We start from the raw sequence: 13,125 nt of genomic DNA, 5'->3' as shown, positions 1-13,125 counted from the left end.
AGGAGACGATACTGAAGAATAGCAGCTTAACTTCCCAATTGCAAGCAGTGTTTGGGGAACAAAACTAAGAGCAGAAAAACAAAGCTAGAAAGAATTATTCTGTACAATTTATCCTATATATTTCAGGGGGGTGAAAAATGAAGATGTCAGCAGCTTGTTGCAATAGTATGTACTAACATTTATTTTAATTGTTTGCAAACTGAGTTCATTGGAGGCACTCGAATGAGTTCAGTGCATTGACCTTTCTTCAAAGGAGAATGCACAGGGAAACTCCCAAACACAGTTCATAATCATAAGAATTTATCATGATACTACAAGCTTTCTGACAGCTAAATGTCAACAACTGGGCAAAAACGTAGCAAATTCAACCAACTCCTTCTGCGATGTGACATTCTAGCCAGGTTACACACAGCCAAGGTTACTCTGACAAGTTACCTGTTAAATGGTAAATCAAAATCAATCTAACTTAGCTACACTGTATACTCTTACCCACAATTTAAGCATGTGACCTCGCTGTCCTATGGGGTACACAACATTAAAATATAATTTGAAATACAGATTTGTCTTATTTATTATAACATATAAAGGCAGATCACAGAAATAAGAGCTTTAAGAGAGAATGCCTCCGTTTTAACACCTTTTCAGATTCTCTGTATTGCCCAACAACTAAAAACAACTACCAGGAGTGGTGGACTTGGCAATTCTGTCAATACTCTTCCCCAATATGGGAGAAGAACCGGTACAACAGGATCTGAAGCATTTACCTACGCATCTGATAACTATTAAAATGTATACAACAGCAGGAGTTCCCCTAGTTGCTTTCCAAAAGAAATATTAACTCATCATTTGCTTAAAAATAAGCTTGTGTGTGCTCCTTAGGTACCAACATACTACAAATTTACTTCTACGTGCTGTTTCAATAAAATAATATGCTCTATGCAACAAGCTGCTGAAACGACAAATATGATACAAGGTAAAAACTGCTTTTTAAATGAGTGAATAAGGCTGGCAGAAAACCAAATAGATATGAACTGCCTGTGAATAAATTTAGAGCAGATATTATAAAAGGTGTTTAATCATTGTAGGACTGAGAGCATGGAAAAGCCCTTCAGAAACAGCAAGGGAAATATATATTGCATCAAGTGTATCACAAGAAAACAACAAGTAGGATTCTATAATGTAGCCTTCACGTAACAGTATCCTGAATTTATCAACCAAGAAGTTATTAGCCTTCCTAAGTTTGACATTCTCACATTCTAGATAGATTTAGGGTTTGAATTACACCAGGTGATGCGCACGTTCGGAATACCAGACACTCCCATCACTTCGAACACATCTAGCAATTCTAGGTGCCCACAGACGTTGTGAATAAGCTTACCTGTACAGAACTATGCAAATAAATGCATCTTCATAAGACCTTTGAGACTGAGGTACTTAGTAGAGGGGAGCCTAAAACTATGTAGACCATACTTATAGTTGCAGTTCCTCTGAAGCAAACTGTAAACCAAGAAATCCTACCCGAGCTGAACCATATTTTCAAAAAAACGCAGCATTTTCTTTTGTGCCCTTGAAGCCAATCACTTAGCATGGATTTAAGCATCTAATCTACCACAGGAATGTGGTGTCCCGCAAAGAAGAGACTGTATTTTGAATAACATTATTATTAATCACCACAAAAAGTACTGCCAGAGTGTTAACTTTCATTTGAATACGGGTCTTCGTTCTTGCTAATGTAAAGCTAAACTCTCCGGTCTGGAATCAAGTCAAAATCTCACCAATATCAATGATGTTTTGCTCAAGTCATGACAGTATTTGTTGTACTCAAACCAACAACATCACATCTACACCTCAGTGAGTCACACTTAACACACCATGATTCAAAAGCTAAAAAGACACTTATTTGTTATGTTTAAGCACATGAGATGCTCTACAAAAAAACACTAAGATTAATATAGTAGTGTTTGCCAGATCAGGATATTCAGGTACTTGAATAACTGCTTGTATAGTTGTCATCTATGCAGTACAGTAAATACTTTGAACGTCAGAAAGTAAACACGTGTGAACAGCAATATGAAAGCTAAAACAGATATAATCCTATATAAATATTAAAATTGTTCTATGTACACTAAGCACGAACCCTGGACTTCAGCAATTCTTTCAGTCTTGTTTTTTTGGTGTATTTTTTTCTTTGCTGCATTTAGCAACCGTGTCCTTCATCATTCTTTTTTTTCTTCCAGATGACAAGAACAGTCATTTTTCATTTAGTTTGACAAGGAATTTAACCAACAATTTTCTTCACTCACTTCCTCCCAGAAAATCAAAGATTCTTATTTTACTAACATAAGATATAATTATCCTACAAACTAGATGCTAGTTCTCAAACAGATTCAGTACAGTTGTGTTGAAACTGAGCTACATTATACAGTTCCTGTGCATATGAAGTTGTATCCTTATTCTACACGATGGAGAGGTAGGTGATGTCGCTGCCAAGAATTTCATTACAAAGTCTCACATCCATAAAACCTATGAAAGACCTTTCAACACTCAAAACAGTTGGCTAAAAAGAGTTTCTTTTACCCATCAGATATGACCTAAAACAAAACTTCTGGTGCCTTTCACCTGTTTTTTCCAACCAAAACAGATCTTAAATCGCAGTTTTCTATGGCTCAGATCTTTCCACACATGCCAAAATTCCTTTGGGATCAGACCTCTATACTGGAATTTGAGTAATATATTTATTTTTTCCCTTAAAATGAAGTCCATTCATTCTATGTTGGATTTTTACCAGCTAATTTAATTTACTGGATGGTCACATATTTTGGAGTCCTTAGCAAACCCAAAACATCTTCCCCCCCGAGTTACATGTTTTATTTATATTGTAAAAAAAAAAAAAAAACAAATATCAGCTTGTTACAGAATTCACCTTCTTGAAAATGAAACCAGACTACCAACACAGAAGCCTTACAGAGCACACATTGATCAAAAATTTGCACATTAAGAACACCGTCTGCCAAATGTCAGCTATATTTGGTTATTTTTAAAGGACTAAAGTGATAAAATTCAGTATGAACATTTTTGAGGAAGAATCACCTTCCCAAACCCACTACAGAAGCACATTTCTTCTAAACTGCAAACTAAGGATTTCTTTTTTCTTAAATAAACATATCTACTCACTCATGACTGGAAACTTCTCTGCATATAATCCAAGACGGGTCTTGAAGCAAAGTCTCTTGTTGGAGAAGGTTTCTCAGAGGTATACATGTCCTGATGACAGCAGGAAAATAACAGAGACAAGTTAATTTTTCAACTTCAAATAATTAGAATAAATGTTAATATATTAACTGTCTTTCCTACTATCTTTTCATCCTCATTAAAAAAAAGAACACAAAGATGTATTTGTTATGACTGAGGAACTTCACTGCTTATGGATATATTTTGAAGTATATAAAGTCAAAACATGCACTTTCTTCTAACATTCATATTATGAACTCATGTGCATGTACTGGTTCATAAAACATAACGGCTCCCAAAAGATAACAAACATTCTTCAGAAGTTAATAGTACAAGACTACAATACAGACATGGCAACTGAAAATACTGAAGTAGTATTTTCCTTCAGCAACCTCAGCTTGCAAGAAGATGCGACATGAAGATGCTCTTTAAAATAAATAAATAAGCATGGGTTGGCATTAGGCTCCAACACTTTCTCCTCAGTTCCCATTTCTAGCCACTGTAAACCATCAGTCAATTCATAAATTTTTTTTAAAAAATAACCAACTAAGACAGTTATGGATTTACTAACAATGTGCCTGGTTCTCCCTGAAGGGAAATATAGAGGTTTTAACCTCTGACAATGACAGCACAGCAAGTACATTTTGGAAAATGTATTATATCTCCTCTATCTTGCTGCTAAAAGCAAGTTATACAAATCTGACAGAACAGTGAAACTAAAGTAACTTCAGCTCACAGCTGATATGAAAAAAAGGCAATCACACATATCTATTAAGCTATAAAGTTTTCCTCTAATATCCACACAAATAGAGTTTCTGTAAATTAAGGAATATTGTGTGACTTATTTCCTCTTTTCAGAACCATTAAAAACTTGCTGAACCCGACCATTTGTGCTAATTCAGCCAGATAATATCTTGTTCTGACTCAGATTTCAAGTCTCAACTCTCCTGATCTCTTAATGTTAAAAAAAATAAAATAAAATTTAAAAGACAAAAGAAAATATCTTCTTCTCAAGTATGACTTCGTATAACATTTACAGACTAACAGCACAGGCCAGATGAGTAGAGAAACCACCACTGGACTGGATTTACATCACAAAAAGGTCCAGCTGCCCAAAGGAAGCCTTTGGTAATGCTGCAAACGGAAAATTACAATCAACCTTTTTTGCATTGAAAAAGTAACGTGGGGTGGAGGCTTAATAGGAAAAGAAAATGGTATTGTGCCAGAGAAATACGTACGCAAACGTTCTAAAAAAATCACAGATAAACACAAAGCTGTGAGATGGTGCAACCACTTCAGAATAGTTTGAATTGCAGGTCCTGTCAATTTTCTCTGAATGGCTGCTAAATTAACCACTGAGGCACACACAGCCTCATCAAAAAATCAAGTGGTTAAAATATCATTAGAACAGCAGTCTTGTCAGCTTCCTTTTGATTACTGATGTCAAAATTATCAAATACAACTTCCACAGCGCTTAATTATTTACTGGGTTAATTACAGCTATTAAGAACAGCAAATGAGTCACCCAGACAGCCCTCAATCCAGGGCCAAAGTACTTTTGACCAGAGCTCCACACCACATTTGGGCCCAAATTGTTCCTCAGTCATACAAGGAGTCAACTAGAAGACCGGAGTCTCCTGTTCAACTGGATTTTCCAAAGGTATAGTCTCACCTTAGTTTTGTAAACACAAACTACCAATACTCTGCCTCAGAGACACCACGTTGCATGACATTTTATTGTGTGTATGTACAGGAAAAGGCTGATCATTAGGAAAAGAAAAAACCACATCAGTTCTAAAAACCACTTAAGGCTAATAATAGCATCATTATGCACCATATCATTTATAAGAATCTAGTTATATAACACTAAGGAAATAAGTAGGGGAGAACATAGCATCTATATACTACCTTAAAACATGCATCATAACCATGACAAGAAAATGTTCTGTACACCACAGCAACTTGAACTCCGACTTCCAGATCTTAAATGTCACTATCTCACCTATCCTAGTTATTGCTAATACAAGCCAATACAGGCTTCCAGTTTAATTCAGTATTTGTTCTTTGAAATAACGCCGCATATGTCCTTTATAAAATTTCCCTCCTTCACAACTTTATCATCTTGCTAAAGGCCATTTGACTATTAGAAAGTGCTTAAAAAGGGGAAGTTTCATCTTTTAATCTGTAATTTCAGATGAAGTAATAGCAAGCAGTATTGGAAAGTCAGGACCAAAGTCTGTACTTTCTACTGCATAACAATATTGATGCTTTTCCTAAGGATGTGAGTGAGAAACTAAACAGTTATCACTCAGCTCTCAGCCAACAACCTGATTTATTGCAATGCTTGCAGGGCTCTCTCCTGCACAGAAACACCGCCAACTACAACACAACAGAGAAAGAACAACTATTAGTTGTTGAGTGTCTTGCTGAAAGATAACATCTTGGAAAAACTGCCTTTTTATTCAAAATAGTACCTGACGTCCTTTATGCTTTTCCTTGCAATTAACAAGGCAATAAAATTTAAAAACAAAAAAAACAACACCACCACACACATACCTTTGATCCGTCTCTTTTCCTGAAGAGCTAACCCTTGTATTCCACCCAGTATTTCCTCTACTAACACACACCTACCAGCCCTGGGTGGTATTTACCTTGAGTAGTTGTGAAACTATCAGCATTTTGACTTAGATTTGAAAGGAATACCTCCAGTGAGAGCAGCTCTTTATTATTAGTGCTTGAATTTGAAGGTGTACAACAAATTATCGGTTTCCACACTCGGTGCCAGGTCTCTTTTTTCACCCAGTACTGTTTCAGGATACTTAATATGAGCCAGATTGCAAGTAAATGACAGAACATGATAATTCTACGCACAATGACTCTATCAAGATAAAAGATTTTCCTTTAAGCTGGCGATTAAGATTCAGGTCTAGTCTGTGTGTATCTGTTCAACGCTCAGGAGTGAACATTATGAATTTATACCCCAATTCCGAAGAAGCAGAAAACACAGGAGCAACGTGTATATACACACACACACCAGTCTAAAGAGAGCCTGCCTGGCACAAATCCTTATTTTACTATCATTTTCTTTCTTCTTTAAACCAAAATGTTATCCCCCCTTAAAGAAAACAAATACAGGCATCTCAGAAGCACATGTTTTTAAGGTTTGAAATTATTGGTTTCCATATTGTATAATCAGAGAGCAAAAGAAGAGCTGGTTAAAACGCAGTTCTACTAAGTGATTATTTCACACTGCATCCAAGTTGAATTAACGACAAAGTTACAATCAGTAACAACAGAAGTTAAAAAGAAGCAAAACTAAGTCGCTTAAGACCACAGCTATTAAAAAGAACATAATCAAAATTCCTAATATAGCACCAAGCTTCTGAGCTTCCCAGCTCAGTAAAATGCCCCAAGACGGTGCAAACGTAAACCTTGCAACAAAATAAGTCTACTCCAGTTGAAGAACCTGCACAAAATCATTCACCGGCCACAAATGAGGAAGCACATAAAAATACAAATGAAACAAACAGCAGGGCACACCCTCCTCTTTGTTCATAGCAGGAATATTTACACTACAAAGCGTCGAAGCAAATCGGTTTTAGTTTCAGGCTGTGCTGATTGGCCGCTGTATTTCACGTCCACCCGCCTGGCAGAGCTGGAGTTTCGGCTGTCACACAGCAGTTCTCTATGGCGGGGAACACACCGAGCTAAATAACCACAGAGCACAATCATTTAATACAAGTATTCTCACTGAACAGACCCTCCACAAAAATACATTTGTTGCGAATGAGACAGATGCACGTTTGCTTTCATTGCGCTGTACAATTCGGCGAAAGCCGAAAACCAGCCACCCTCACAGGCAGTTTCTGTGCAGCTGCTCCAAGTAGAGAGCGGCACAAAGAAAGTTATTCTCAAGTGTTCGCGGGCAAACGACTGGTACAGGAGTTTGGCGACAGCGTTTTGAAGCCGCCTCTTGACTCTCGTTCAGCTGGCGGTTCAATGGCCGCGGTGGTTTCCTACGGGCAACATCCACACCGCAGAAAGAACCCGAAACGGCTGATATTTGGCTGTTTGGCTGATGGTCCCCAGTGGGGGTTATGGAGGCTGAGGGAAGCACCCGGGTCTGCGGCCCCTCCTGTACCCGCCACTTGTCACCACACACCTGAGGTATCGCGAAGAGCACAGGAGGGAGCGGGTTCAGAAAGGCGGCGGTGCCAGAAAGTCACATTAAAAGAAGGGCTCAGCCACCCAAAACCTCCCTGCTCAAGAAGCTGGTATCACAGCCTCTCACCTGGACCACATAGGGGCCACAAGGAGTGTCTGACCACAGCTGCGACCCCCCCCCAAGCACACACTACCCCACCCCCGACTCCTAATCCCCATTGTGCCTGCAGAGGCCCCAGCCCCCACAGCCCCCATTACCGTGACGGGAGCCCACCCCCTGCCTGGGGCCGCCTTTTCCCGGGGCGACCCCCCCCACCGCAGCCACATATCCCTCAAGCCTTACAATGGGACCCCAACGGGGCTTCCCGGGGGCTCCCCCAGCACTCCCGGCTCAGCCGCCTCCGCTCGGAGCCCCCCACACGCTGCCCCCTCCCATCAGAAATAGTAGGGACCCTCCAAGCACACACACCCCTCCGCTGGGAATGGAACAGTCTGAAGCACCCCGGTACCCTCCGGGAGCCGGCTCCCGCCTCTTCCACCTCCCCAGCCCTGCGGGGGGTGTGCGCAGCCCAGGCTCCCCCCCGGGGGAGGATGGTATGACCCGCCTCCCCTCAGCTCTCTAGGAACTGGATCCCACCCCGCCCGCTTCAATGGAGAGGTCCGGCGCGGTGAGCCCCCCAACACACACGCACCCCGGGAATGGAAAGGTCCAGACGCCCACCCCGCTGGGAGCTGCACAATGGCCGGACGTCCCGGCTCGCCCCTACCTTTGCTCGGCTTCCTCCTCCTTCCGGGGCCTCCGTCCGCCTCCTCCCCAGCAGCACTTCCCTGCTTGCTGCCCCAGGACCGGCGGCCTCCAACCAGGAAGTGCCCCGGTGTGACACCAGCGGCCGCCGCTATGGAAACCCACCCCGCCCCCGCCCCTCCCCCGCCGGCCCACAGGGCTGACCCGCCGCCATCTTGGACTCACAACGAGGCGCGGGGGTTCCCGGGCGGTTCGCGCTCTCCGTTCCCGCCGCCGCCATCTTGGGCTCGCTACGAGCGGTCCCTGGCCGAGGCCGGGGCTGCTCGGGCAGCTGGACGGGGGCACCCAGCGGGACTGAGGCGTTTGGCCCCCGTGCCACCCACAAACACCCAGCTCAGGAGCTGCGAGCCGAGCCTGTGCGTCAGCTCTGAGGCACCTGGCGGGAGTGGGCATCCTGTGGAAAAAAATAAATGAAAAAGCGGGGGAAAGCACAGAACAGGCCTTGTTCCCCTCAGGTTTATCTTGGCCCTTTCGCTGTGCTGCATGAACTACGAAAACGCTCGTTGTGAAAACCCTGTTTGCTTTTTTTGTCGTTTTCTCAGGCGAATGACCAGCATCTGGAATATTGTGTCCCGTTCTGGCCCCTCAGTTCCAGAAGGACAGGGAACTGCTGGAGAGAGTCCAGCGCAGGGCAACAAAGATGCTGAAGGGAGTGGAGCATCTCCCGTGTGAGGAAAGGCTGAGGGAGCTGGGGCTCTTTAGTCTGGAGAAGAGGGGACTGAGGGGTGATCTTATTCATGTTTACAGATATATAAAGGGTGAGTGTCATGAGGATGGAGCCAGGCTCTTCTCAGTGACAACCAATGGTAGGACAAGGGGTAAGGGATACAAACTGGAACACAAGAGGTTCCACTTAAATATGAGAAGAAACTTCTTCTCAGTGAGGGTGACAGACACTGGAACAGGCTGCCCAGGGAGGTTGTGGAGTCTCCTCTGCAGACATTCAAACCCGCCCGGACACCTTCCTGTGTAACCTCATCTGGGTGTTCCTGCTCCATGGGGGGATTGCACTGGATGAGCTTTCCAGGTCCGTTCCAATCCCTGACATTCTGTGATTCTGTGATTGGATATTGGAAGGTTTAAGTACAGGTTTATGGTTGGACTCCTCAGGTTTGTGTGCGAAAATACATATGATGGGATCAACCAGGTGGCTCATTCCGGCTCTCCCGGCATCACACGCATCACAAGACTTTGATCCCAGCCTTAAGCTGAGTCCTCCCACTCCCTGTGTGCAAATTAACTTCTGCACATCCATCCCTGAGCTTTGCATGGGGCAGCAAACCCAGTTACAAAGCCGGAAGAGAAGCAGCATAAAAATACAACAAACAGCTGCTTGAGAATATTAGACAGCTCAAATGCCTCAGCGGTGTCATGACCAGAAGGGGCGGCTTTGGTTTGAAAAGAAAACCATTGTGGTTAAGAAGGAATTCGGAGTAGCAATAACGTATGATGTTACATTAAAATAAACAGTAGTTAAAATGTACTACTGAAAGACATCCAGTAATGATACAAGAAGAGCGCAATGTTCAGTAAGTGTTTTGGGTGTTTTAAGCAGTCCTGTGCTTGTGTAAATATTCTATTTAAATACTTCAAATAGTAACCAAGGAATTTAGCATAATCTACAGAAGATAAAACTCTTTGAAATAAGCAGTTCCAAACAACTTGCACTAGGAGTTGTGGGTCTCTTGATTTCCAATGCTACTTTTTACTAAATCTTGTCATACAGGGACATTTTGTGACAATTTGGAGAATGCGCTGCTCCATTATTCCCGGGTAGATTAGATGAGTTGAATAACCACAGAATCACAGAATGGTCAGGGCTGGAAGGGACCTGCTAAATCAAATTATTGACTGGTTAGCTGAAGATCAGTAAATCTTCTCCACAGGTATTTCCATTTTTAATAAGCTTTCTGTCCTCAGAATTCTCTCTCATTTTAGATGGAAAATAGCCTGAGTGGAGTTACTTCTTGACAAACTGGAAGTACCACCCCTGATATATGAAATAACCATGAAATAAACATCTTAGCCTCTGAGAATCCAGTAAATCTACATGGTTGCATATGACATTCATATTATGTAGGAGAAGATGGCTAAAGGCAGTAAGACAGCAGCTCAGATTGCTTTTGTCTAAATGTTTCCCCTCCTTGTGCAGAGGAAGTGTAAGGGAAAACAAACTATTTATTGCTTTGCAATACATTTCAGAAAGTAATTGTGATGAACTAGCCTGTCAGTATCCCATGAATCCCATGTGGGATAGTGTGGTCTGATCTGATTCCTTCCAATTTCAAATCTGAATTATCTTTTTAAAAATTTCAGGTGTTGGAATGTAAAAACATACTTAGCTATCTTCCAGCTAGGGATCTGTTTCCTCCCAAAATGGCTAATTAGTTAAGATAAATGCCTTCCACGGGGAGCTCTCCACTTCATCTGAACCATCTTGTTTCTATTTCATACATTCTCAAACTATAGATCATCATCGTTGTTTCCCCATATGCTCATTGTTTCCTGTTGCAATACTATAACTGGGATGTGGAACAGTTCTCAAATCACAGCTTTCCAAGCGGCTGACAGGGACATGGTACTTGTTTTATCACTACTCCCACATACAAATCCTGCAATATCATTCCTACCAACACTTCACTTTTTTTTTTTTTTCACAGTTCTTAGTCTAAGAAAATATATGCATTCATCATTATTTATAATACTTAAAGATCTATGTGGTATTTCAAGAATATAGAAGAGCCAAGGCCTGTGTGCTGTCTTTGCAGGAGTGTGCCCAGGGAAGCGGGTGAGTCTCAGCTTGGTTGTCCCCAGTCTTTGATCGCTGTTAATCTAAACCGCCCTCAAAACTAGTTCTTTGTGTCACCCACCAACTGACCCGTCCTAACATGCTGATTTATTTTCCACATCATGTAGGCAGGATGAGAGGTGTGGGTTACACAGTAGGAACCTTGCCCAGGTCAAATCCATCTGCTTTCCCAAGTGGGAAGCTGCAGTGTGCTCGGCGAGTGTGAACGTGGGGTGGAGAGATGTCAGGCACATTTGGATTTCTGTTGGGCTTGGACTCATGTTTATGATACAGTCTAGACTTCTCAGTTGAGTTACGTTCTGAACTGGTAATATCTGTTGATCTTAGGGAGTGTTCGGTGATTTACAACAAAAGGTGACGTGGTTTGTGTTTAATTCAGATGTTGTAGCAGCCACCTGCAGTTGTGACTGGAGATACTGAACACCTCACAAACTAACACCTCATCTCATCAAGCCTGTACTTAGGATGTGCCACATCGAGATGCTGAGCACTCAGCGTGGCCACTGACATTATTTGGCAGCTATATTACAAAGCCAGAGTCAAAAGAACAGAGTATTAATATGCCCTTTCAAAGTACCCTATTCCCTGTATCATTGCAATCCTTCCTACTGGACATCAAAGGAATACAAGAATTCATACTGCAAAAATTATGAGATTTTCATCAGCAATTATTTCTCAACGTGCTTTGCCCTTTGTTTTTTTAGCTGTGAAGCTTATGAAACCCGTTCTCTTCAATAAAACAGCAATTTAAAAAATTAAGCAGAACGCAAAGCATATGTGCACAATTATACAAGCTAAATGCAACATCTCATGGAAATAAATTTGTCTGTCTTCAAGTTCTGTTTACAGTCTGCCCTTACTCCATCTATGAGCTTCCTGGCTGAATCAGCCCTGTGAGATGTCAGTCAGTTTGGTGACCCCTCAGGATTCCCTCCCGAGCTTCTTTCTTCCCCCATGGGGTTCCCAGGTCTTCAGAGCACACTCAGCTCTGCAGTACCTGCGTGAGTACTGGTGCGTGTGGCTTTTGCCATCAGCTGCCTCGACAAGGCTTTTACAAATCCAAAATCCATGATGGGGCAAGGTTTCAGAATAACGACGGCTTTGGAAATCAAAACTCGGGCTTTGAATTGTCAAACGTGGACTGGAAGCCCCTGAAAGTTTTGGAGCGCTTTGCTGGGGTGGCCTGTCCCTAAGGCAGCCCCCTGGGCTAGACACGTAAATTCACATAAGGACACAGCTGCAGCCCTGAAGAGCTTGACTTTAGAAAATTATGCATTGTGTGAACTGAAGAAACAGCAATTAGTAGAAGTTTGTTGGTCCTAAAATAATTCTTTAAACTGTTTTTGGACTGTTCCTTTTCAAATTGTGTTTGTGCTATAGGTTTGGCTCAGCTTCTCTGGTGTGTAGGATTTCAACATATTTTCTGTGGCATATGGCATTTCCAGTTCTGCCTGCAGATTGTTTTTAAGGCACATGAGCTAATGCTATTTTTTCTGTGTCACTCAAAATACAAACCGTTTATTCACAGGCATGTACCCTGAGAGTGAGTGGCTCAGAAGATCCTGCAGGTGTCTGAACAAATACAAGCTGGTCTATTAGTCTTAAATTCAAACAACTCTGAGGCTTGTCACTTTTTAAACCTGCTCTAATCATTACAAAGGATATCTCACTCAAAATACCTGATTTGATATGAAGTGTTTCTAGGACTATGAACAATAGGTGCCAGATGGCTACTCTTTCAGTATCGTGAAGTACGTCAATATTTTATAAGATTAAATATACTCAGCTGCTATACCACCTGCTGGTTTTGCTTTTCTTTATTTTCCCCCAAATGAAAGCTGCGGGTGACTGTGTTTCAGGTCTTACTTTCAGTCCATCACTTACTTGATCATGTCATAGGTATTTCCAGGAGCCAGTTCTGCGAGCAGATGATTTAGGCAGCAGTTTGCCTGGGCACACGTGGTGGTATCAGTCCACCCTCTTATATGGGAACACTGCATTGTATTGAGGAAGGGCTGTGTTAAAAGCAGGCATGGGACTCTAAGCAAGAGGATTTGTTCTTTGCTTCATTACTCACTGCTGATGGAATTTTTCTGGCTGCCTAAAAGACTGTTTT

General features: G+C 42.1%; 1 protein-coding gene and 1 long non-coding RNA gene across 5 annotated transcripts in view; one reads left to right on the top strand and one right to left on the bottom strand.

The window, feature by feature from the left end:
• USP6NL (USP6 N-terminal like) overlaps positions 1-8,323 on the bottom strand; it is a 131,023-nt gene extending 122,700 nt beyond the window's left edge. The window contains exons 1-2 of one of the 4 annotated variants that reach the window (XM_065050130.1): positions 8,163-8,323; positions 3,175-3,264 (exon numbers count right to left, since the gene is read on the bottom strand). In XM_065050130.1, the coding sequence (XP_064906202.1) occupies positions 3,175-3,178 (4 nt within the window). In that variant the 5' untranslated portion in view covers positions 3,179-3,264; positions 8,163-8,323. Of the gene's footprint in view, positions 1-3,174; positions 3,265-7,738; positions 8,037-8,087 lie in introns of those variants that run through there. The other 3 variants (XM_065050131.1, XM_065050132.1, XM_065050133.1) reach the window with 3 other exon arrangements.
• The window catches only part of LOC135578323 (uncharacterized), a 262,971-nt gene that overhangs the window by 49,433 nt on the left and 200,413 nt on the right, over positions 1-13,125 (top strand). The gene's annotated exons all lie outside the window — the stretch shown is intronic.

The sequence above is a fragment of the Columba livia genome, chromosome 1 (genome assembly GCF_036013475.1).
Source record: "Columba livia isolate bColLiv1 breed racing homer chromosome 1, bColLiv1.pat.W.v2, whole genome shotgun sequence".
NCBI classification, from domain to species: domain Eukaryota; kingdom Metazoa; phylum Chordata; class Aves; order Columbiformes; family Columbidae; genus Columba; species Columba livia.
Note: the sequence above shows the minus strand (reverse complement) of the source record. Positions and strands in the feature narration are given on the sequence as shown.